We start from the raw sequence: 24592 nt of genomic DNA, 5'->3' as shown, positions 1-24592 counted from the left end.
GTCACTCCAGAAAAACTGATTCCAGAAATCAAGTATAATAAAAAGAGACTTACTGTTTCGATTCACTCTTACGGTATAGATAAATATCTTCCTGGCAGGCTTCACAGAGAAGCACACAGTCTCCCGATATGGATTGATGGTTATGGTTATGTCATTAGACTCCTTTGGTGTCCAAAGGTTATGAATCACACATTTGATAATAGACAGAATGGTTTCTGGATACTGGCAATTATATCTTTCTGTGATATATACAATACTGAGCAGGCCTGAACTGGTAATTTTCACCTACAAAACAAGAACAAACGAATTCACAAACACAGAAGTTAAAACTTCTTACAAGCTTCTTAAAATCATGAGAAAAGGAGTAAAGAGAGCCCAAGACTGGTTGAGTAAAGAACACTCAGAGGTACCTGGCAACATTCTGATCCCAGGGACAGATCCAGAGATCTGTGTTTAGTCAACACACACTGGAGCACAGACACTTTTTAAAGTGGATGTTTCTTCCCCTGAGTTGTGGATGATGGAATTCCCTCTTCCAGCAGGTTATTGTGGCCAAGAGACATGTGAAAATGGATGAGATAGAAAATAATAGGTAGCAAACTATTTGGTTATAAACCTAATGAGAATAGGGTTTATATATCTACCACTTCTACTGTGACTGAGAAAAAAGCATTTCTATCTTACAGATCAGCTGAGCATATGTGATTCAGGCTTCTCTCACCATGCCCGCTGAAGAAGGATCAGAACCCAACCCCAGGTCCTACTCAAGTCTCAGAGCAAAGAGCCACCTACAATACTAAGCAGATGATGACAGCCCAGGGATCATTAAAGGACAACTCTGCTGCTGCCTTTGTCCCTCTCTATTTCTCTTCTTTGTCCAAGGATACGGCAAGCCTGAAAAGGGAAAAGAGAGCACCAGCTCTGAATCTCAGGCCTCAGGTGAAATCACCCATTATCTGTCTACCAACGCCCCGATTCTCTTGGATTTTAGCTCCTGGCTCTCTGCTGCTCGCTCTCCAATACTACTTCCTGTCATGTCTCTGGGATTAAATATACACAAGATACACACAAAACTCCTTCCAATATCCTGTCCTCTTGGTTCCTTGAACTCCTCCCCTCTTATGCTCCACTCACCTCAGCTAATCATGCCTGCAGCCACACCCCAATCTTGTCAGTCCCACACTGCAGCCCCCAATACAGGCTGCATGAAATGCACCCCACTAGCTGACCACCACCTCCTACCTTTCCAGCGTGCCTCCCTTAACACCCCGACCCCAGCAAGCATTAACCCCAGCAGGGAGCAAGCACCTTTCCTCTGCTCCTCACCCTTGATGTCCTCAGCCCCTTCTTTTCCAGCTAAGTTCCATGATCAATCATTATAAAGCATTCCCTTATATGTACCCTTAACTTGTTTGTACCCCTTGTGCTTTGTCACACTCACTTACAAAATCCAACCCTCCACCTATTCCACTTTTGCATCTGCACCACCGATCATGCTGGAGAAACTCGTAGTGCTCTCACTGCAAACCCTTGACTGTGAACCTGAAGTAGGACCGGAAGGCTGTCGGCAATCATACCACACACTCCTATCCAGTGGCTCTTCCACTCTCTTCAACGATGACCTCACGGCTTCTCCTTCCTCAATACCCCAATGACTTCTCCCTGCCTCACTTCTGGCTGGTGATCCTTCCTACTTCACTGAGAACGGAAGAAATCGGAAGAGAACTGGGAGGGCTCTTATCCCCATATCCCCCCACCTGTCAGCATCTGCAGGCACATGCTCTGCTTCTGGCCTGTGCATTTCCAGAGGAAATTTCTGCCATGGAGATTTACATGCTCCATTCTAAAGGCAAGCCCCCAACCTGTGCACTGGATCCGACCCACCTTGGCTACTCAAGGACATCCCACCAGTACTTCTTCCCACTCTACTAGACCATTCCTATCAGCTTACAAACATGCTGGCATTTTTCCCACTTAAAGAAAAACACAAAAAACCCTTTTATTGACTCCATTTTCCCCTTCAGCTATCACCCCCTTTCCTCGCTTCCCACTACAATAAAATTCTTTTTAAAAGTTGCCAATACCTGCAGCCTCCGGTTCCTCTCCCCCATTTCTCTCTTTCGCCACTTCAGTCAGGCTTTCATTTCCAACAGGCTGCCCCTGACAAGGTCATCTGTGGCATGGTGTCGCTAAACCGAATGGTCAACTCATTCCCAGTCATTCTATCTGATCCATCAACAGAGTCTGGCGCTGCTGATCACTCCCTCCTCCCTGTCGCACTTCCTGGGGCTCCCTGGGCACCTCCTTCACTTGTTGCCCTTTCTCTCTCTCCTCTGCTGGCCCCTTCCTCCTCCCAGACCTCTTAATATCTGACTGACCCAGGCTCAGTCGCTGGTCCTCTCCTCTTCTCCATCTAAACTCACTCCTTCGTCCCATGGCTTTAAGCACCATCTATAAATACGCATCACCACTTACTTTTGTAAAAAGAAACACAGGAAAGATATACCAGAAACTAACAAGATTGATTACCTACATGGGTTGGGTGGGAAGGGATGAGGGGGAGTGACGCTTCTCTGAGAATACCTTTGTGTAGTTTTGACTTTTGAGCCATATTAATATTGTACATACTAAAAAATAATAATAAAATCAACCAGGATGAGGAAAAACTCTGAAATGGAAACAAATAAAAACAAGTGTATTTCAAATGAATAATATAACCATATTGAAGGGGGATGGGTAGGAATGAATTAACCCAAGTAACTTTTGAGCACAATATTTAGACTGTGACCCCTCAAACTAAAGATAAAACACACTGTAAACAAATACTGAGCTCTTGTTACTAGGTTTGTTTTTCACAACAGTATGGCTTAACAACTCTGAAATTATTCTAGGATTAGGCAAATAAATCAATATATTGATGAGAATGGGAACCAGGTTTCTCACAATCAGAGAAGAGAGTTATAGATATGGAAAGGAGAAAGACTAGAGTGAACCCAGTGGTGTTGGAGAGATCAGAATTCATGGTTTTTGAAGACAGACAGACAGGAAGTAAGAAGAAAGAAAGGAAGGAAGAAACAGCCATGTGTATAGGAGTATGGGTGTGTATATACACATATGATAATGATATCCGGTAGTAATGAACACACCTGACACTGAATGCTCCTTGCAAAAATGTATGACTTCAGAGCTGCGTCTAAGAAATTACAGGATAAGCTTGGGAACATCTTGTTTGCCAGAAGGTAAAGAAGTGCTCAAATAATGATAGGCACAAGTTAAAGAACATAAGAGCTAGTTCGAAGGGGCTCCTACTGGCCAAATCTAGGACAATTTGAATAACAAAACAAATAATAAAAGTAAGGAATTGTAGTCCAGCAAATGAATTGGCAAGCCATGAAACCATATGGATATAAATAAATGGGGGAGGTAAAACTCTTCCTTATAGAAGAATGCCAATGAATGTAGAAGGAATAATGAAATTAGAAAATCACCATTTGATAAACATCGTGATGATAACTGATTCAGGCAAGCATCATCAACAGATAATAAAACTAGGGGGTAAAAGTTTGATGAGTAATAAAATATATACACAGTCTCAAATTATCCCCTCAAAATAGTCATTCATTACAGAGGTGAAAATAGTTATCTTACAGTGGTAAAACTAAACTGACAGATAACACCTTAACCAAGTGACCAAAGTGGTGTATATTATCAGTAATAGTACAAAGCAACATCAAGTGCCTATTGATATGATGATGTCCTAGCTCTTCCCTCAGCCAGAACACTCTTCCCTCAGATACCCTGCTGGGTAACTCACATCACTGAGATCTTACTCATGTGTCACCTTTTCAATGAGAAAGACCCTGACCACTCTTTTTAATACTGCACCTTGCCTCCACCCCCCTCATTCCACTTATCTTACTCTACATTTTCTTTTTTTATAGCACTTACTAGTTTTATAATTTTCTCCTCTTTTACATTTATAGCTAACCCCACCCTACCCCCTACCCCCATTCCCAAGAGTGTAAACATCACAGGAGCGGGGATCTATTTTGTTCACTGATGGATCCTAAGAGCCTAGAAGAATTCCTGGCACTTAGTAGGTGCTTAATAAATATTCATTAAATGCTGAAGGAAGGAAAGTGCTAGGCTATTAAGAGTAATTACTATCTTGACCACACCTGGGATCAGAGGTAACTTCAGATTTCTATAGAGAAGGGTCTGAGATAGCAATTATTTTGGAAAGTAGGCAAGAGGGTATTGTCTTGAGCCATGTCCGAACAGCAAGCACACTGCACTCAGATAGTATATCTACTTGGAGTGGTTGGAGAGGGGCTGATGAAGAGTATGGAGGTTAACGTCCCCTCCCATAGCCCCCCCCCCAACCTGAACTGCTGTGTGTAATCCCCCAGGCAGCTTTCATACTGATACACAGCTCTATGTCATACAAAAGCTACTTCTACTCTTGAAATAGTACGTTTTAACTCCCTGTTCCTAAGACATAATTTGAAAGTAGGCTCTTACCTGCACAGTTGACCATATATACTTCCATTTCACTTGGGATTTTTGATTGTAGCAGTAACAGTCTGACTGAGACGTTTTAATTAAATCCATTTCCTTCAAAGCTTTACATCTTGCAACTGAGAAATGGAAAAAAGAATATATTTCCTAAATATGTAATTGCCCAGAATCTTATCTTCTTTTTTATTCACAGGGTTAATGACGGCTGTTTTTGTAGTCTATGGCCAGTAAATTCTTCCACATGGTAATTATAGTCCTTCAGTCTTTCCAATCTAGCAGGAGGCAGACAAAAAGATTACAGTCCAGTACCAATACTCTTATGACAGATGGAGGGACTGCAAGAGCATGGAGAATAGGCACTTCTTCAATCTTGAAGTAGAGGGCAAGGATTGAGGGAGGCTTCCCAGAAAGGAGGAAACGAGAGAGGAGCACTGAAGCACAGTCAGAGGCAACGAGACAGAAGTCAGGGGGTGGGGTGACAAATGTGTACAGAACCATGGAGATGAGGGAAATCATGGAAGTGCTTCGGCCATTCACGAGGACGGAGTGTAGGGAATACACAGGACATTTCAACACCTGCAGCTAGAGAGCTAGGTGGTTTCTGTTACACTGAGGAGGGTGGACTTCCCGCAGAAAGCAGAGCATTGAAGGATTTTAGGTAAGTGTCAAAGTGTCGGCAAGACACTGTTGACATTCCAAAGGGTTTCACTGAGAAGAGTTCAGTGAAGATGTAGGCAGGGTTCAGGCATTAACAACAAGGAACCGTGAAGTTCCCAGGCACCAACAAGAGCAGAAAGCCTTCAACATCCCTAGGCCTGAAATGGCAAAGGGAGGACCCGTCGTTACCAGAGCCGAGAGGAGAGTAGTCTAAGGGGATGCAAGCCCTGCCAGAGCTTCAGGGGGAGCTCTCTCCCGCCCTCCCATCAGTGCCTCTCATCTGCCAAACCATTGGAAGCCAGAGGGCAAAGAAGCCCACAGAGGCCAGCTTCCGGGAACTGAGCAGGGGAGAGCAAGGCACAGAATGGACCTGTGGGAACAGAGAACACAGTCGTGTCTTAGAAAGAGCATTCTGTAGGCCACGCAAAATGTTAGAGGGGCAGAAGACTGAAAGCAGAAGAGCTGTGGAGGCTCCCGAAGCAGTCTAAACAAGAAACGAACTAAGGAGGCAGGAGAAAGAACAGATGTAAGAGCACCTAGGAAGTGGAATCAACAGACTCAGAGATTCAGAAATGACCTGATGGTTCCGGTGAGTGATATAAGGAATACTAAAGAAGCAAAAAAAGGGGAAGAGTTCAATTTTAGAAGTACTGAGTCTTGGTTGGTGGGGCTAGGTGCAGATGGATAGGTCTGTAGCATAGGAGAAGTTTGGCTGGAGACAGAGGTAGTACATACATACGTGTGTGTGCTCTGTGTAACACACACAAATATTTTATATATAGTGTGTAATATATAATACAGTATAACACAGCGTAACAGAGGGAGAGAGAAGACAGGCGCAGCGTTACAGATGGTAAATGTAGTAAATGCCACAAGAAAATTATGAAGTAATGGGGTTCATTTTTTTCTGAGGCTGCTGCTATATTTGAATTTAAAATGAAGTGAGATGAAAGTCACAGATGCTTCTGGACCCAGGATAGGGTATCACCACTACGTCTGTCATATATGAAACAGCAACAGGGAATGTTTACGTGCACATCAAGAAACAGGCTTTATGCCCCAACCCTCACTCCTCTAAGGAGAGTGTGATCAGCTGTTTCTCCAGAAAAACCTGAAATGAAGCTAGAACAACCTGCTACACCGAAGTTGGGGAAGGATCGGGTAACCAGTAATAACAACTCGACAATTATATCCATTTAGGGAATAACACTAAGTAAGTCCAGATAGGTCCTGGTCCTGCCTAGAAACACCTTAGCATTAAGCTGGAGAAAAGTGAAGAAACAGACACTGTGAATGCCCATCAGCTCTGAAAATACAACTGCATAAAAGTCAAGGTTCTCAGGTGGCTGCACAAAGCAGAGAAGTTACACGAGGATCCAGTACCCTCCACTGTGATGCTGTGAAACCATTTAATCTTTACTCTTAACACTGTGACGCATATGTTTTTAAATATACCAAGAAATTTGCAGAGTTTGAGAGTATGAGATGCAAATATAAGAATCCAGGTTAAGAGGCAGATCTCAAAAAGGCACGAGAAGGAAGCTCTAGAGGCTCTCTTTTAAATATAGCATACAAAAATTAAAAATGCATTCTTTCATGGTCTGTTTACACACAAGGGCAAAAAGGAGAATGCAGAACAGTGTTAACAACACACACAAAGCAACAGATGCTGAGAGCCTTCTTGCGTGTATCTGAGACACAAATGACTCCTGGCCACAGGCTGCACAGGGGACAGGGCCCTCCCGGGACCCCAAGGGGCTGCAGCTGGCCGTATGAAAGACGCGTGTCCAAGGAGGCAATGCAGACCCTGGAAGAGCCTGAGCGACTGCGATGATAACACACCACGCACGTTAAAAGCCCTCAGCTAGTGACCACAGGGAGGGCTCCGGACTCGCCTTCTGGTATCCCATGTTCTGCCTTCCGCGGTCCCCTGTGGGCTCTCTAGGCAGGAACAGGGTGAAATCAGGCGGCTGGAGTTGAGAACCTTATGCTGGGAGTCCCCAGTGGAAGAGGGGATTCCTACCTATCGTTGGGAAGGGAGCACACTCTGGGGCTGGGGTCAGGTGAAGAGCGTGAGGTCTGTGGTCTGCAGACCCCAGCAGCCCAGACCACCATGAGAACGTTAACTGCAGCCCGTTCTTTCTTCAGGGTTACTCCTAACACCATACGCGTGCTCACTAGGGGCTTTTCTTGTGGTCTTTCCAGGGTCCCTCCGTGCATCCCGTCTCCTAGAGAGCGTTCCACCACTTCGAGGGCTGAGTCAATTCCCCTAAGTATACGAACTACCCTCTTGTTAGTGGTCTGAGGAAAAACCCTTTGGAGCCTGAGCTTTGCAAACAAACGCTGCCTTCCAGTGAGGTTTTTTTTTTTTTTTCCATTTTGGTCCTAAGACTGTCTCCTAAATCATTTGATATCTGTAACTCTTCAGATAAGAGCAAGATGACGCAATGTGGGTAGAGCGCAATAGCTTGAATTTAGGAATAAATGCTTCTCTGCTGTCCAGGCCGCAGCCTTCTTGCACTTGGGTTACTATAAGGGACTTCTAGCTGGTCTGCTTACAGAATCACCCCTACGATGCTCCCCTACAACCTATTCTCTAATCAGTACAGGGACCTTTTAGAAACATCAACCAGAGCACAGCATTTACCTGCTCAAAACCCTCCAATGACTTCTCGTCACACCCGTAAGAAAACCCACCCTCCTTTCCTAGGACCTGGGTACCTCTGACCTTTCCTCCTGCTTAGCCTCTCCGGCCGCACCAAGCGTCCTGTCCTCACGGTGCCAAGCCACCCCTGCCTCAACCTTTCCTACATGCTGTTTCCTCCATCTGCAACCGGCTTTCCCCAGATCTCGGCAGAGCTGGCTCCTTCTGATAGATAACGTATGTATTTGCTCAAAATTCACCTTCTCAGGAAGGCCTTCTCTGGCCCCACTGTCTAAAATGGCACACTCCTACCCCTTTCACCCACTTTCTGCTTACTCTGCTTTATTCTCTTCATATTATATATGTATTTTTTAGTTTATACTCTCTTTCCATGAAGTTAGGGACATGGCATGTTCATTACCGTATATGTAGCATTTAAATATTTGTCTTTCACGTGTGTGTTGTAATTCGAGAGGACTGGTAGGTTATTTGGGCGTGCATAGCCGACCCCGTGAAAGCCTGGCCAATCTTTATTAAGAGGCTGGCCAGTGCCAGCACCGTAAAAGGGGGGGCACTCTGCTCTTCCCCTTGAAGCAACCTAATGCTGGACACCTGTCCAGCCTGTGCCATTGCCATCCCACCCACAGAACCTGCAGGCTACACCTCCGCCTTACCCTACCCCATCATCAATGTACCCTTAACTAGAGGGTGGAGAGCTGTAACCCTTAATATCCCTTGGGCTGAGAACCCTCTTCTTTCTCCTCACCAGGTAGAAGAGGGCAGAGGGAGGCAGGAGGTGGTGATCAGCGTGTTTTTGTTGTACTCTATATGGTACATCAGTGTACTCTGTGTAAAGACCTCCCAGTTAGAAGAAAAGAACTTGCTCTGATTTCACCTTGGTCTTCAACCAGATTAAGGAAAGTACAGATAGGGGTACGTTGCCCTGATTCTTGATATTTACAAAAACACTACTAAAAGCATGTTGCAAACAGCATCTCCCCTGGAATTCTCCAGAGCGGCCTCTGGCTTTTGAGGTGAAACTGATGTTGAATTCACACAATACATGAGACATTATAGACAAGGTGTCAGCAATTCATGGTGCCCTCTGGCTGCCCTCATTGTTATCACCTGTCTCCTGAGGTGAATGCATCTCAATCCACCCACGCAAGAATTCCTAATTATCTAAGGAACTTGAAACTCACAGCCACAAGAAACCACAACCCTAGCTCCAAGTGAGTTCATGTGAATCTTAAGCCATGGCCAACTAGCATAAGACAGTGACTTTGACAATCAAGATTCTTACCACAGCTGGCCCACTGCCTTCCTAGAGGGAACCAGATCTTTTAATCTTAGATTGTTTATAAACGTTGTCTTTCCTAGGCCCCTCCTCCCTTCAGTAAGCTTCTAGAGACATTTCATTATTCAGTTTCTACTTCCTCTATCTCTGCCTGCGGGTAGGAAACAGAAATTATAGCCAGCTTCACTGCCTGGCTGAACTCTACCACCTGTTCCAGCCCTGACACTGAGGGCTGTGAAGCTGCTGTTAGGTCTGCAGGTGTCATTTATTCATGCAGTCTCAGTCTTTGCTGGTTCATTCAGCTAGGATTGGAACCTCCTAGTGTCAGATCCGGGCAAATCCAAATATATCACAATATCAACAACATCCCCTCACGAGGCAATCCAGAAAACAAAAGGGAATTTCTAGGGATTCATAAAAATGTAATAATAATCATTCATTTGGTCAGACGAGAACAACACCTGCCTAGGGAGAGCCACTGCTTCCCCCTGGAGCTGAAATATTTCTCCTCCCCACAGGGTGCTCCCATAACCTCGGCATTCACTTCCTCAAGCCTCAAGTCAGGAGAGGGGTCTGCAAGTGTGGGCTATCCCAGCTCTGCCTCATTTCCCAAAAACTTAGGAGTATAAGCAGGACCAACCCCGAATGCCATGCTTATTATGGCTACCCCAGCAAGGCCATGGACCGAGCACGGCCCTCCTTAACTACCTGTAGTCCTCGGCAGGCTCTCTTGAACCTTTCAATAAACCTGACTCCTGGAGAACAGTGTATTTCTGGACATTTGTGCCCAAACTGCTATGACAAAGTGCAATTCTTTACATTACCAAAGGATGTGAGTCAGGGTTACCTTTGCCAGTGAAATCCCTTAGTTCACATAAAATACCATTCAATTTGAAAATATTCAATTAATCTAATGTTAGGACTACATATCATATATTAAAAAAAGAGACAACTGCACATCACTTGCTTTAACTGATAAATTTAGAATTATTCTTTTGTACTACTTTTGTCATTTATGTTTTCCTAAATGTATAAAGATACAATTAGGTTAAAGAGTTTAGTCATATACTAAATTACCTTTTATTTTAAGGTAAAAATACTTAGTCAAAACTTCAGGCTTCCGGGAAGATGGCGGAAGAGTAAGACGCGGAGATCACCTTCCTCCCCACAGATACACCAGAAATACATCTACACGTGGAACAACTCCTACAGAACACCTACTGAACGCTGTCAGAAGACCTCAGACGTCCCAAAAGGCAAGAAACCCCCCACGTACCTGGAGGGGATTAAGAGCGCTGCTTAAAGGAGCTCCAGAGACGGGCGCGAGCCGCGGCTAAAAGCGCGGACCCCAGAGACGGGCATGAGACGTTAAGGCTGCTGCTGCTGCTGCCGCTACCAAGAAGCCTCTGTGCAAGCACAGGTCACTATCCACACCCCCCTTCCGGGGAGCCTGCCAGGGTCCCAGGATCCAGGGACACCTCCCCCGGGAGAACGCACGGCGCGCCTCAGGCTGGTGCAACGTCATGCCGGCCTCTGCCGCCGCAGGCTCGCCCCGCACTCCATGCCCCTCCCTCCCCCCTGCCTGAGTGAGCCAGAGCCCCCGAATCAGCGGCTCCTTTAACCCCGTCCTGTCTGAGCGAAGAACAGACGCCCTCCGGCGACCTACACGCAGAGGCGGGGCCAAATCCAAAGCTGAGCCCCTGGGAGCTGTGAGAACAAAGAAGAGAAAGGGAAATCTCCCCCAGCAGCCTCAGAAGCAGCGGATTAAAGCTCCACAATCAACTTGATATACCCTGCATCTGTGGAATACCTGAATAGACAAGGAATGATCCCAAATTGAGGAGGTGGACTTTAGCAGCAAGATCTATGATTTTTTTCCCTTTTCCTCTTTTTGTGAATGTGTATGTGTATCCTTCTGTGTGAGACCATGTCTGTATTGTCTTGCTTCCACCATTTGTCCTAGGGTTCTATCCGTCCATGGTTTTTTAAAAAAATTTTTTTCTTAATAATTAATTTTAATAACTTTATTATACTTTACCTTCGTTCTTTCTTTCCTTCCTTCCTTCCCTCCTTTAGGCAACGAATCACCCCAAATTGAGGAGGTGGTCTCTGAGAGCAAGATTTATGATTTTCCCCCTTTACCTCTTTTTGTGAGAGTGTATGTGTATGCTTCTGTGTAAGATTTTGTCTGTATAGCTTTACTTCCAAAATTTATCCTAAGGTTCTATCCGTCCCCCTTTTTTTTCCTAAATAAATATTTTTTAATTCAATAACTTTATTATACTTTATTTTATTTTTACTGTATCTTCTTTCTTTCTTTTTTCCTTCTTTCCCTCCTTCCTTCCTTCCTCCCTCTCTCCCTCCCTCCCTCCTTTCTTTCCTTCTTGCCTTCTTTCCTTCTTTCTTTCTTCCGTCCTTCTTTCCCTCCTTTCCTTCCTCATACTTCTACTAATTCTCCCTCCTTTTTCTCTCTTTTATTCTGAGCCGTGTGGATGAAAGGCTCTTGGTGCTCCAGCCAGGAGCCAGGGCTCTGCCTCTGAGGTAGGAGAGCCAACTTCAGGACACTGGTCAACAAGAGACCTCCCAGCTCCACATAATATCAAACGGTGAAAATCTCCCAGAGATCTCCATCTCAACACCAGCACCCAGCTTCACTCAACGACCAGCAAGCTACAGTGCTGGACATCCTATGCCAAAAAACTAGCAAGACAGGAACACAACCCCACCCATTAGCAGAGAGGCTGCCTAAAATCATAATAAGTCCACAGACACCCCAAAACACACCACCAGACGTGGACCTGCCCACCAGAAAGACAAGATCCAGCCTCATCCACCAGAACACAGGCACTAGTCCCCTCCACCAGGAAGCCTACACAACCCACTGAACCAACCTTAGCCACTGGGGACAGACACCAAAAACAACGGGAACTATGAACCTGCAGCCTGCGAAAAGGAGACCCCAAAAACAGTAAGATAAGCAAAATGAGAAGACAGAAAAACACACAGCAGATAAAGGAGCAAGATAAAAATGCACCAGACCTAACAAATGAAGAGGAAATAGCCAGTCTACCTGAAAAAGAATTCAGAATAATGATAGTAAGGATGATCCGAAATCTTGGAAATAGAATGGACAAAATGCAAGAAACATTTTAACAAGGACCCAGAAGAACTAAAGATGAAACAAACAATGATGAACAACACAATAAATGAAATTAAAAAGACTCTAGATGGGATCACTAGCAGAATAACTGAGGCAGAAGAACGGATAAGTGACCTGGAAGATAAAATAGTGGAAATAACTACTGCAGAACAGAATAAAGAAAAAAGAATGAAAAGAACTGAAGACAGTCTCAGAGACCTCTGGGACAACTTTAAATGCACCAACATTCGAATTATAGGGGTTCCAGAAGAAGAAGAGAAAAAGAAAGGGACTGAGAAAATATTTGAAGAGATTATAGTTGAAAACTTCCCCAATATGGGAAAGGAAATAGTTAATCAAGTCCAGGAAGCAGAGAGAGTCCCATACAGGATAAATCCAAGGAGAAATACGCCAAGACACATATTAATCAAACTGTCAAAAATTAAATACAAAGAAAACATATTAAAAGCAGCAAGGGAAAAACAACAAATAACACACAGGGGAATCCCCATAAGGTTAACAGCTGATCTTTCAGCAGAAACTCTGCAAGCCAGAAGGGACTGGCAGGACATATTTAAAGTGATGAAGGAGAAAAACCTGCAACCAAGATTACTCTACCCAGAAAGAATCTCATTCAGATTTGATGGAGAAATTAAAACCTTTACAGACAAGCAAAAGCTGAGAGTTCAGCACCACCAAACCAGCTTTACAACAAGTGCTAAAGGAACTTCTCTAGGCAAGAAACACAAGAGAAGGAAAAGACCTACAATAACAAACCCAAAACAATTAAGAAAATGGGAATAGGAACATACATATCGATAATTACCTTAAATGTAAATGGACTAAATGCTCCCACCAAAAGACACAGATTGGCTGACTGGATACAAAAACGAGACCCATATATTTGCTGTCTACAAGAGACCCACTTCAGACCTAGAGACACATACAGACTGAAAGTAAGGGGATGGAAAAAGATGTTTCATGCAAATGGAAACCAAAAGAAAGCTGGAGTAGCAATTCTCATATCAGACAAAATAGACTTTAAAATAAAGACTATTAAAAGAGACAAAGAAGGACACCATAATGATCAAGGGATTGATTCAAGAAGAAGATATAACAATTGTAAATATTTATGTACCCAACATAGGAGCACCTCAATACATAAGGTAAATAGTAACAGCCATAAAAGAGGAAATCGACAGTAACACATTCATAGGGGACTTTAACTCCCCACTTTCACCAATGGACAGATCATCCAAAGTGAAAATAAATAAGGAAACACAAGCTTTAAATGATACATTAAACAAGATGGACTTAATTGATATTTATAGGACATTCCATCCCAAAACAACAGAATACACATTTTTCTCAAGTGCTCATGGAACATTCTCCAGGATAGATCATATCTTGGGTCACAAGTCAAGCCTTGGTAAATTTAAGAAAATTGAAATTGTTTCAAGTATCTTTTCCGACCACAACGCTATGAGACTAGATATCAATTACAGGAAAAGATCTGTAAAAAATACAAACACATGGAGGCTAAACAATACACTACTTAATTACGAAGTGATCACTGAAGAAATCAAAAAGGAAATAAAAAAATACCTAGAAACAAATGACAATGGAGACACGACAACCCAAAATCTATGGGATGCAGCAAAAGCAGTTCTAAGAGGGAAGTTTATAGCAATACAATCCTACCTTAAGAAACAGGAAACATCTCGAATAAACAACCTAACCTTGCACCTAAAGCAGTTAGAGAAAGAAGAACAAAAAAACCCCAAAGTTAGCAGAAGGATAGAAATCATAAAAATCAGATCAGAAATAAATGAAAAAGAAATGAAGGAAACGATAGCAAAGATCAATAAAACTAAAAGCTGGTTCTTTGAGAAGATAAACAAAATGGATAAACCATTAGCCAGACTCATCAAGAAAAAAAGAGAGAAGACTCAAATCAATAGAATTAGAAATGAAAAAGGAGAAGTAACAACTGACACTGCAGAAATACAAAAGATCATGAGAGATTACTACAAGCAACTCTATGCCAATAAAATGGAAAACCTGGAAGAAATGGACAAATTCTTAGAAATGCACAACCTGCCAAGACTGAATCAGGAAGAAATAGAAAATATGAACAGACCAATCACAAGCACTGAAATTGAAACTGTGATTAAAAATCTTCCAACAAACAAAAGCCCAGGACCAGATGGCTTCACAGGCGAATTCTATCAAACATTTAGAGACAAGCTAACACCTATCCTTCTAAAACTCTTCCAAAATATAGCAGAGGGAGAAACACTCTCAAACTCATTCTACGAAGCCACCATCACCTTGATACCAAAACCAGACAAGGACGTCACAAAGAAAGAAAAACTACAGGCCAATATCACTGATGAACATAGATGCAAAAATCCTCAATAAAATACTAGCAAACAGAATCCAATAGCACATTAAAAGGATCATACACCATGATCAAGTGGGGTTTATTCCAGGAATGCAAGGATTCTTCAATATACGCAAAACAACCAATGTGATAAACCATATTAACAAACTGAAGGAGAAAAACCATATGATCATCTCAATAGATGCAGAGAAAGCTTTTGACAAAATTCAACACCGATTTATGATAAAACCCTGCAGAAGGAGGGCATAGAGGGAACTTTCCTCAACATAATAAAGGCCATATATGACAAACCCACAGCCAACATCGTCCTCAATGGTGAAAAACTGAAAGCATTTCCACTAAGATCAGGAACAAGACAAGGTTGCCCACTCTCACCACTCTTATTCAACATAGTTTTGGAAGTTCTAGCCACAGCAATCAGAGAAGAAAAGGAAATAAAAGGAATCCAAATCGGAAAAGAAGAAGTAAAGCTGTCACTGTTTGCAGATGACATGATACTATACATAGAGAATCCTAAAGATGCCACCAGAAAACTACTAGAGCTAATCAGTGAATTTGGTAAAGTTGCAGGATACAAAATTAATGCACAGAAATCTCTGGCATTCCTATACACTAATGATGAAAAATCTGAAAGTGAAATCAAGAAAAAACTCCCATTTACCATTACAACAAAAAGAATAAAATATCTAGGAATAAACCTACCTAAGGAGACAAAAGACCTGTATGCAGAAAATTATAAGACACTGATGAAAGAAATTAAAGATGATACAAATAGATGGAGAGATATACCATGTTCTTGGATTGGAAGAATCCACATTGTGAAAATGACACTACTACCCAAAGCAATCTACAGATTCAATGCAATCCCTATCAAACTACCACTGGTATTTTTCACAGAACTAGAACAAAAAATTTCACAATTTGTATGGAAACACAAAAGACCCCGAATAGCCAAAGCAATCTTGAGAATGAAAAACGGAGCTGGAGGAATCAGGCTCCCTGACTTCAGACTATACTACAAAGCTACAGTAATCAAGACAGTATGGTACTGGCACAAAAACAGAAAGATAGATCAATGGAACAGGATAGAAAGCCCAGAGATAAACCCATGCACATATGGTCACCTTATCTCTGATAAAGGAGGCAGGAATGTACAGTGGAGAAAGGACAGTCTCTTCAATAAGTGGTGCTGGCAAAACTGGACAGGTACATGTATAAGTATGAGATTAGATCACTCCCTAACACCATACACAAAAATAAGCTCAAAATGGATTAAAGACCTAAATGTAAGGCCAGAAACTATCAAACTCTTAGAGGAATACACAGGCAGAACACTCTATGACATAAATCACAGCAAGATCCTTTCTGACCCACCTCCTAGAGAAATGGAAATAAAAATAAACAAATGGGACCTAATGAAACTTCAAAGCTTTTGCACAGCAAAGGAAACCATAAACAAGACCAAAAGACAACCCTCAGAATGGGAGAAAATATTTGCAAATGAAGCAACCGACAAAGGATTAATCTCCAAAATTTATAAGCAGCTCATGCAGGTCAATAACAAAAAAACAAACAACCCAATCCAAAAATGGGCAGAAGACCTAAATAGACATTTCTCCAAAGAAGATATACAGACTGCCAACAAACACATGAAAGAATGCTCAACTTCATTAATCATTAGAGAAATGCAAATCAAAACTACAATGAGATATCACCTCACACCAGTCAGAACGGCCATTATCAAAAAATCTAGAAATAAATGCTGGAGAGGGTGTGGAGAAAAGGGAACACTCTTGCACTGCTGGTGGGAATGTGAATTGGTACAGCCACTATGGACAACATTATGGAGGTTCCTTAAAAAACTACAAATAGAACTACCATATGACCCAGCAATCCCACTACTGGGCATATACCCTGAGAAAACCATAATTCAAAAAGAGTCATGTACCAAAATGTTCATTGCAGCTCTATTTACAATAGCCCGGAGATGGAAACAACCTAAGTGTCCATCATCGGATGAATGGATAAAGAAGATGTGGCACATATATACAATGGAATATTACTCAGCCATAAAAAGAAATGAAATTGAGCTATTTGTAATGAGGTGGATAGACCCAGAGTCTGTCATACAGAGTGAAGTAAGTCAGAAAGAGAAAGACAAATACCGTATGCTAACACATATATATGGAATCTAAGAAAAAAAATATGTCATGAAGAACCTAGGAGTAAGACAGGAATAAAGACACAGACCTACTAGAGAATGGACTTGAGAATATGGGGAGGGGGAAGGGTAAGCTGTGACAAAGCGAGAGAGAGGCATGGACATATATACACTACCAAACGTAAGGTAGATAGCTAGTGGGAAGCAGCCGCGTAGCACAGGGAGATCAGCTAGGAGCTTTGTGACAGCCTGGAGGGGTGGGATAGGAGGGTGGGAGGGAGGGAGACGCAAGAGGGAAGAGATAGGGGAACATATGTATATGTATAACTGATTCACTTTGTTATAAAGCAGAAACTAACACACCACTGTAAAGCAATTATATTCCAATAAAGATGTAAAAGAAAAAAAAGTCTCAGTTGTGAAGCCCATCTGTAAGGGCAAGTGTTGCTATAAGGCTACAGAAGTTGCCATTTCTCTTAGCTGTGGACTAGAATTTTATCAACTCAGTGGGCATCCTGCATGTCTCAGGCAGAACAGAAGCATTTATGTATGATTTGATTAACAAAATAAATTAGTTGACATGTTAACACTAAATCTGGTAACAAAAACCTGAAAAACAGTGGGTTCATTGAGGCAAATAAAAGGTAAGGAAATTATTGGAGAACATTCAGTAATAGAACTTCTTCATCTTTACTGATGAGAAAACTATGGCCCATAAAGACAAGCCTGGACCAACGTAATTCTGCAAGTGGGTGGCTGAATGTAATGACCGAACTAGAGAAATCAACGTTCTGGATGCTGGTCCAAGGCTACTTACAATTTTGTGTTTGCAGCCATACTCAGAAATCCTCCCTCTTAGACAGATCTGTGATTTATTTTTTCATCAGTACATACTGGTTACCTCTCCTACTACCAAGCCTTTGTTCCCTCTTGTAAAATGGGTATATAAATGGTACCTACCCCATACAGCTACTATGAGTATTCAATAAGATAATGCAGTTAAAGCACTTTTAACACTGCCTAGTACATAGTAAATACTCAACAAATGTCCATTCAATGAAAACTGGTATAGAAGAGTCCCCCAAGGCGTACCTCACTGCAAGATACAGAGGAGTTGGTAGCTCCAGCTCAATCTGATAACTGCCTTTATCCTTAGACAAACAATCCTGATTTTATTGGAGGGTAGCAGCTATGCCCAGCTACACTTGGTTGCCTCCCTTGCAACCACAGGGGGGCAATAAGATGAAGTTAGTGGACAGTGATTCCAGGAAATCTTTTAAAAATAGTGAAAACAGTGAAAAAGAAACGTTAAGCTCATAGCAAATTAGTAGCAGTTGTGGAGTTAGAACTCCTGCCTTGCCCCACTCCAGACAGCCCATAACAACACTATGAACAGCTACCATTTCTTGTTTCCTTTGTACCAGGTACACGTTAAACATCACAGTAATCCTGTGAAATATTATCCGTGTTTTACATGTGACCGGTAGTAGCATGACTCACTCAAGGTCACAGAGCTAGTAAGGGCAGGGGAAGTTCAGTCCAATTCTAAAGCCAAACCTTCTCTAGTCTTGAGTCCAAAGTTTTACCTAGATAAATAATAATATTTTCAACCTAAGTTGATGTATACAAATGCCCTGTGTTGAAAGTCGGGAGACTAGGATCATCTGTACAATGACTATCTGTGTGTCCTTGGACTAATCAAAACTTCTCTGGGCTTCGGCTGCTTCTGCAAAACGAGGGAACTGGGCCAGAATGAACTCTGCAGTTGCTTCTAACGCTAAAATTATAATGTCCAAGTGCCAGCAGAGTCCAGGGACGCCCAAGCAGGCGGTAAGGGAGGCCGCGCCCGCGGAGGAAACCTTAAGCCGGGCAAGGAAACAGCTCCCCGCGCCCCGCCGCCCGGAGAAGGGAGAGCTTGGTCCATCTCCGGGGAGCCGGGCGAGACGGGGGGAGGGGGCGAGGAGGGCGGGGATAGGGAGCGGGGGAGCCGAGGAGCGTGCGCGCGCCCGCCGCCCGTGCCCGCGATTACCTGACAACGCCGCCTCGTCCTCCTCGCCGCGCACCGCGTCCGCCGGCAGCACGGCCAGCGGCGGCAGCCAGAAGAGCAGCCAGCACGTCCCCGGGGACGGCCGCATCCCGCCAGGCGGTCAGCTCCGCGCGGCCCAGCGGCGGGACGAGACCTGTGAGTCCCTCTCGGCCGAGAGTAGCGGAAATGCCGCGGGGCCCAGAAGGAAACCAGGAGCCGCTGCGGCCTGCGCGCGGGAACCCGGAGGTCCCGCCCCCCCCGCCGCCACCGTCCCGCTCGCGCCCTGTCCCGCCCCTCCCGCCTCCGGGGCCCTCCGGGCTCCGCCCCGTCTCACCCTGGAGGGTGTGGGGAGGAGCCGACCCTTCGTCTGAGAACTGTGCTTACAACTGCCCTGACCCGTGACGGTGGGGCTTTAGGGCTCAGTTGTCAGAGCTTCTCAGAGTCATACCCCCGGAAGGCGAAGGCCCTTCAGCAACCCTTTATTTAGAAATAAAAATCAGTTTATTTTTCCTTTTTGTTTGTAACAGTAACAGATTGGCAATTTGGTTGCTTAAATAGCATTGACTTTTCACATTTAAGTATAAACGGCATGTAAAACGTTCTCTCACCAATATATCCCCTAAAATTAACGTGTGTGTGTGTGTGTGTGTGTGTGTGTGTGTGTGTTTAAAAAGATGTAGAGAACAGGCTAGTGGTTGCCAGGGTGGGGGGAGGTGGGGGAACTGGGTGAAGGTGGTCAAAAGGTGCAAACTTCTGCTAGTTATACGATAAGTAAGTTCTGGGGATGTAATGGTGACTAAAGTTAACAACACTGTAACGAATATTTGAAAATTGCTAAGAGTTGATCTTAAAAGTTCTCGTCATTAAAAAAAATGTGTAACTGTGATGAAACGGATGTTAAATAAATTATATGTGCAATATATACATATATCAAATCATTGTGTTGTACCCCTAAAACAAATACAGTGTTATATGTCAGTCATATCTCAATAAACCTGGAAAAATATCTTGTGTGGTTTTAATATTGATAATGAGTATAGAGCTTGTAGTCTTAAACATTATTATACTGTACTTTTTTTTTTTTTTTTTAAGGTCCAAACCCTCCTCAGGCCTTGGAAACCCATTAATGTGATTCAATATTTCCTACTAAACACTCGGTAGAACAAAAGGTCATTTCCTCTTTTCTAATTTTGGACTTCTGCTAAGGTACTTCAGAGAAGCCAGTTGTAACAGAAATCAACCTCTAAAACTAGCTTAGCCTCATTTTCCCCAAAGATCTGAGTAGAACTCACTAGACTTTCCCTGGCTTCAAAGTTAGGTTTAACCAACTGCCTTCAACCCCCTGGTGCCATGTGCACACCCATATATGGCTTTTTGAAAGTTCAGAAATCTTGTAAAGGACTCCTGGGGAGGATGATTTTTACAGATAAACTGTTATTACTTGAACTCCTACCTTGTCTTACCCTGCAGACTATCTCCAGAGAAATAGCAGAGACCCTGACCCCACTTGCCTCTTGCCCAACATTTTTTTTCCCTAACCATATTCATTTTGATTTAGTTTAATTTTGAATGGCACTACGAAATGTGGCTAAAAGAAACAGGTATATTCTTTTTCTTTTTTTTAACAGGTATATTCTTGAACGACAAGTGTGTTTTCCTACAGCTGTATCAGGTAGAGGAATAAAAGGACAGGAAGTAGTGTATTAAATTAACATTTAAAGTGCTATTCATGTAGCATACTCTTAATAAATATCTTTAGCTTCTTAGTAAAGAAGCTAACTCAAAACACCACATTCCTCTCTATAGGATAGCAATAAATTTTTTCCAGAGATAACAGACTCTTAGGAGGTGATAATTTTGTCATTGGGGGACCATGATGAAATCTGACCTAACCTCCCCAAACCTCTCTCTCATATGAAAACCTCTCATATGAAAATAGATAAGCTTTGTGGTGACAATGCAATGAGAAGAAGGGAAAAAAGACACCAAAGAACCGTGGAGAAAGAAATACAAGAAGACAGAATAAGGAGAGTGGTCAGATTTAGGAAGGCTCATAGGTCCTTTGACACATCATGGAACACTGCTTCCTTCTCATGAGGAGCAGATGGGATTAACAATCTGTGATTAGTGCAGTCTATTGTTCTTAAATTACACCAGCATTTGTGTGCCTCTTTCTAGGAGATGAACTATACTGATTAAACAAACGAAACCAAAACCAAATCCCATATAAACAGGACACCTGCAGAATCTTCTGTTCAAAGCCTCCTGGGATTATTATGCAGGTTTGCTTTCTATCTTTCTGTTAGAAAGTAGAGAATATTTTTGCCCATCACTGGGTCAGTGAGGTGAGAAAGTTGTAGTTGGGGGGTCACCATTAAATTTGCCTAGATGATGTAAAACGATTAATTGTAACTGGATTTTAACACCAGCCCATACATTTCTACACCAAAAGAGATGCTTGAAAAAGGACAAAATTCATTATCTCTTTGAAGAAGTTGCCCAATTGTATTGCCTACAGATTTCAGCTATGGATTTTTCTTTTTTTAATAACAACATTGGCAATACTTTGAGTATTGTCACTGATGCTTTTGCTTTGGAAACAATTTTTTAAATTTGTTTATTTATTTATTTTTGGCTGCATTGGGTCTCCGTTGCTGCACGCAGGCTTTCTCTAGCTGCGGCAAGTGGGTGCTGCTCTTCGTTGCGGTGCGCGGGCTTCTCATTGCTGTGGCTTCTCTCGTTGCAGAGCACGGGCTCTAGGTGCATGGGCTTCAATAGTGGTGGCACGCGGACTCAGCAGTTGTGGCTCGCAGGCTCTAGAGCGTAGGCTTAGTAGTTGTGGCACACGGGCTTCGTTGCTCCTTGGCATGTGGAATCCTCCCAGTCCAGGGATCGAACCCGTGACCCCTGCACTGGCAGGCGGATTCTTAACCACTGTGCCACCAGGGAAGTCCCTCAGCTATGGATTTCTGGTAAACACCCCACGTCTGTCTCTAAGACAAAACGAAGCACTGCCACTTGGGGGATCTGGATCTCATAGATAGGGAAGAAGTTGGAACTCTTGCCAGAATGCTAGTTGTGTGGGTAATATGTAAATGTTTAGCATTGTAAATGCAGATTCCCAGGACATACCCTCCAGAGACTGATTCAGTCCATCGGGCGTAGAGCCCCAAATGTCTCTTCTTAACATGTAACCCAAGTGAATCAAGAGTATTAGGACTAAATTTTGAGTTTTACAAGTTTCACGCTTGACAGTAAGTAGAATTTTGGGCAAGTTTATAATCACAGCTAAAATACTGTGTGTGCATTTTATGTAATTCATATTGTTAGAATATGACTTATACTTATTTTTAAAAAATGTATAATAAAGAGCTTCCTTAATATTATTTTAATGACCCAAGTTCTTTAATTCCATATGACTATTTCCACATGGTGTGAAAAAGATTACAATTCAAATTTCTGCCTCTGCATTTTTATTTCTAGAGTTCTTGCTCTTCATAACTAATTAATTTTCTGTAACTGTCATAGGGTTATAATCAGTCATTATGAATCAGAAGTAAAATTTAGCTCATGTCAGAAATTATTTAGGAGCTTTCACTTGGTTTCTAGGTAGGTAGAACATTTAATTAAATGTATTAGAAGAAATAGGCAGTTCTACTACTTTGGGTTCTTTCATAAAGAAAGATTTAGAAAGACTGTAATGATATCCACCAATGCCGCAAAGATTATAGAAGTTATATGCCATCATTTCTTCCTTTTAAAAATTCCCATTTTTAGAATTTTATATACCAAGAGAAAAAAACAGGCTGTTCAAGACTTCTCCATAAAAGAAAAGAATAAAAATAGATGTTGACTTGTTGGATCATGATTTTCTTAGCATATTTCATTTAAGAAATACTTTGAAATTGACTTGCCATATACTAGTTCAGTAATTTTAATAATTCATGTCAGAAGTAAAAGATAGGTAGCTTTTCAGTATGAATAAATGATGTTGGGAGGGATTAGAATATAATTTATTAAGAAATACATCAAATGTTCTCTAAACTCAATTGCTAAAGTCCTTGATAAAAGATAATTGGTCAAATTCAATTCAGATCTTTCCATTCAAATTGAGAGCTGTGGAATCCTTTAAAGTAGTGGTTCTCAAATTTTGGTGTGGATAAGAGTCTCATCTCCAAAGACTCATATTCAGTAGGTACAGTGTATGGCCTGGGAATCCACATTTACGATTCTGAGGCAAATAGTCTTTTGACCATGCGATAAAACTGGTGGGGAAAAAATATTCAAAAGTGATTGATGATTAGTTGATGATGGCTGGAAAATAGTACTGTATCTATGGGAAAAGATGGATGTTCTTGGTTAATCTGAGGAAAAGAAGGTTGAAAAGTTGCAGCTTTCTAAGAGCTAATTTAAGGAACTAGGATACAGAAAAATAGTCACCAATTATTTGTTATGTTTTCTTAAGAGCAAAAATGAAATAGGTTTAAATTGCAGTGAGTAAGCTCAGGATTGCATGTAAAATGCATACATTTTCCCAGCACTGGGATTCTAGTTTATTTCTTACCTGGACACCATCCAATCCTGCCACTCCACTTGACTTGATTCCTAAAGAAGCTCTGCCAAAGTCTTCATTTCTGCCAACTCACCCTTAGGGAGCATTTTTCTTAATTGGCCATTCTCTACAATCTTGGTCCTCCCACCCTGCCCCCTGCCCCACTGGAGTAATCTCTCCAAAAAATAATTTATAGTGAGATAATTATATTTGAAAGTCTTTTCTTCCTTCAGGGGAAGCTATAAACTGCAGATATCCTTTTAGTTAAGTTCTTTAACTGCCTTTATTAGTCATTTATTGACAATGTAAAAGAACTGTGTGTAATTTAAGGAGCCCTTCAATTCAGTTAAAATAGAGATTTTCTCTTCTTGCTTTCAGTTTCCCACCAGCTACTTCAGGATGTCCCCAGTGGTCACAGTCTACTCAGAAAAATTCTTCAACCTATATTCTTTCAAGTGTTTTTAGAAAGAAATCTTTTTTTAAAAGGGTATGTGGAGGCTGGGAGATGGAGATAAATATGTCTCAGGTTTTGTTCTTCTGCTGTTTCTCTCCCCCTTTGCTTCTGTAAGTCAGATCTCAATAGCCTCTATTTCCAATATTGCTGTCTCTTTGTATTCTATATCTGGCTTGACCCAAGTGTATTATGGAGTTGTTACACAGATTTTTGACTCCCTTATTTTTCCAGGATGTTATTGTGACCATGGGTGTGGAAAGACAGTGTAAGCTACTAACTGTTAGGAAGAAATTTATAATGTTTTATTTATAATAAAATAATACTTTATTTTTTGAAGAAAATTGACACAAGAAAGTCTATCTGTTCTGAGCAGTTTCTATAACCAAATCATAATTTCTAGATTAGTCATGTTTCAATAGAGATTGTGGCAAGTATAAATAATTCAACTAATGTACTTCTGTTTTGCTAATACTATGAATCCTATTTTGCCGATAGAGTCTATCTGACAGAAATTAGATATATTTTTGCTTGCATTAAGCAAAGTCTGTAAAGCTGGATGAAAAAAATAATTATTTAGGACATTTCAGTAACATTCTGCCCAACTCAATTACATTTGTTTGCTTTGATTTATACCCTGTCCCTTTTGACTGGGTCAAGAAGTCTACCTATATTATCAGAGAATGTATTAGGATGCTTCCAACTACAAGTAACAGAATTTCCAAGTAAAACAATGAAGACAA

General features: G+C 42.0%; 1 protein-coding gene across 4 annotated transcripts in view; it reads right to left on the bottom strand.

Annotated features, from left to right (window-relative positions):
• NEMP2 (nuclear envelope integral membrane protein 2) overlaps positions 1-19021 on the bottom strand; it is a 42168-nt gene extending 23147 nt beyond the window's left edge. For all 4 annotated transcript variants that reach the window (XR_014296978.1, XR_014296979.1, XM_082658055.1 and 1 more), the window contains exons 1-3: positions 18850-19021; positions 4522-4637; positions 54-285 (exon numbers count right to left, since the gene is read on the bottom strand). Coding sequence is in view for 2 of the 4 variants with exons in the window: in XM_082658055.1 (XP_082514181.1) it covers positions 54-285; positions 4522-4637; positions 18850-18955 (454 nt within the window). In the remaining 2 variants the exon portion in view is untranslated. The remainder of the gene's footprint in view (positions 1-53; positions 286-4521; positions 4638-18849) is intronic.
• Positions 19022-24592: the final 5571 nt, after the last annotated feature.

Source organism: Grampus griseus (genome assembly GCF_964374135.1).
Source record: "Grampus griseus genome assembly, chromosome: 7".
NCBI lineage: Eukaryota > Metazoa > Chordata > Mammalia > Artiodactyla > Delphinidae > Grampus > Grampus griseus.
The sequence above is the reverse complement of the archived record's forward strand: the minus strand, read 5'-3'. Positions and strand labels throughout refer to the sequence as shown.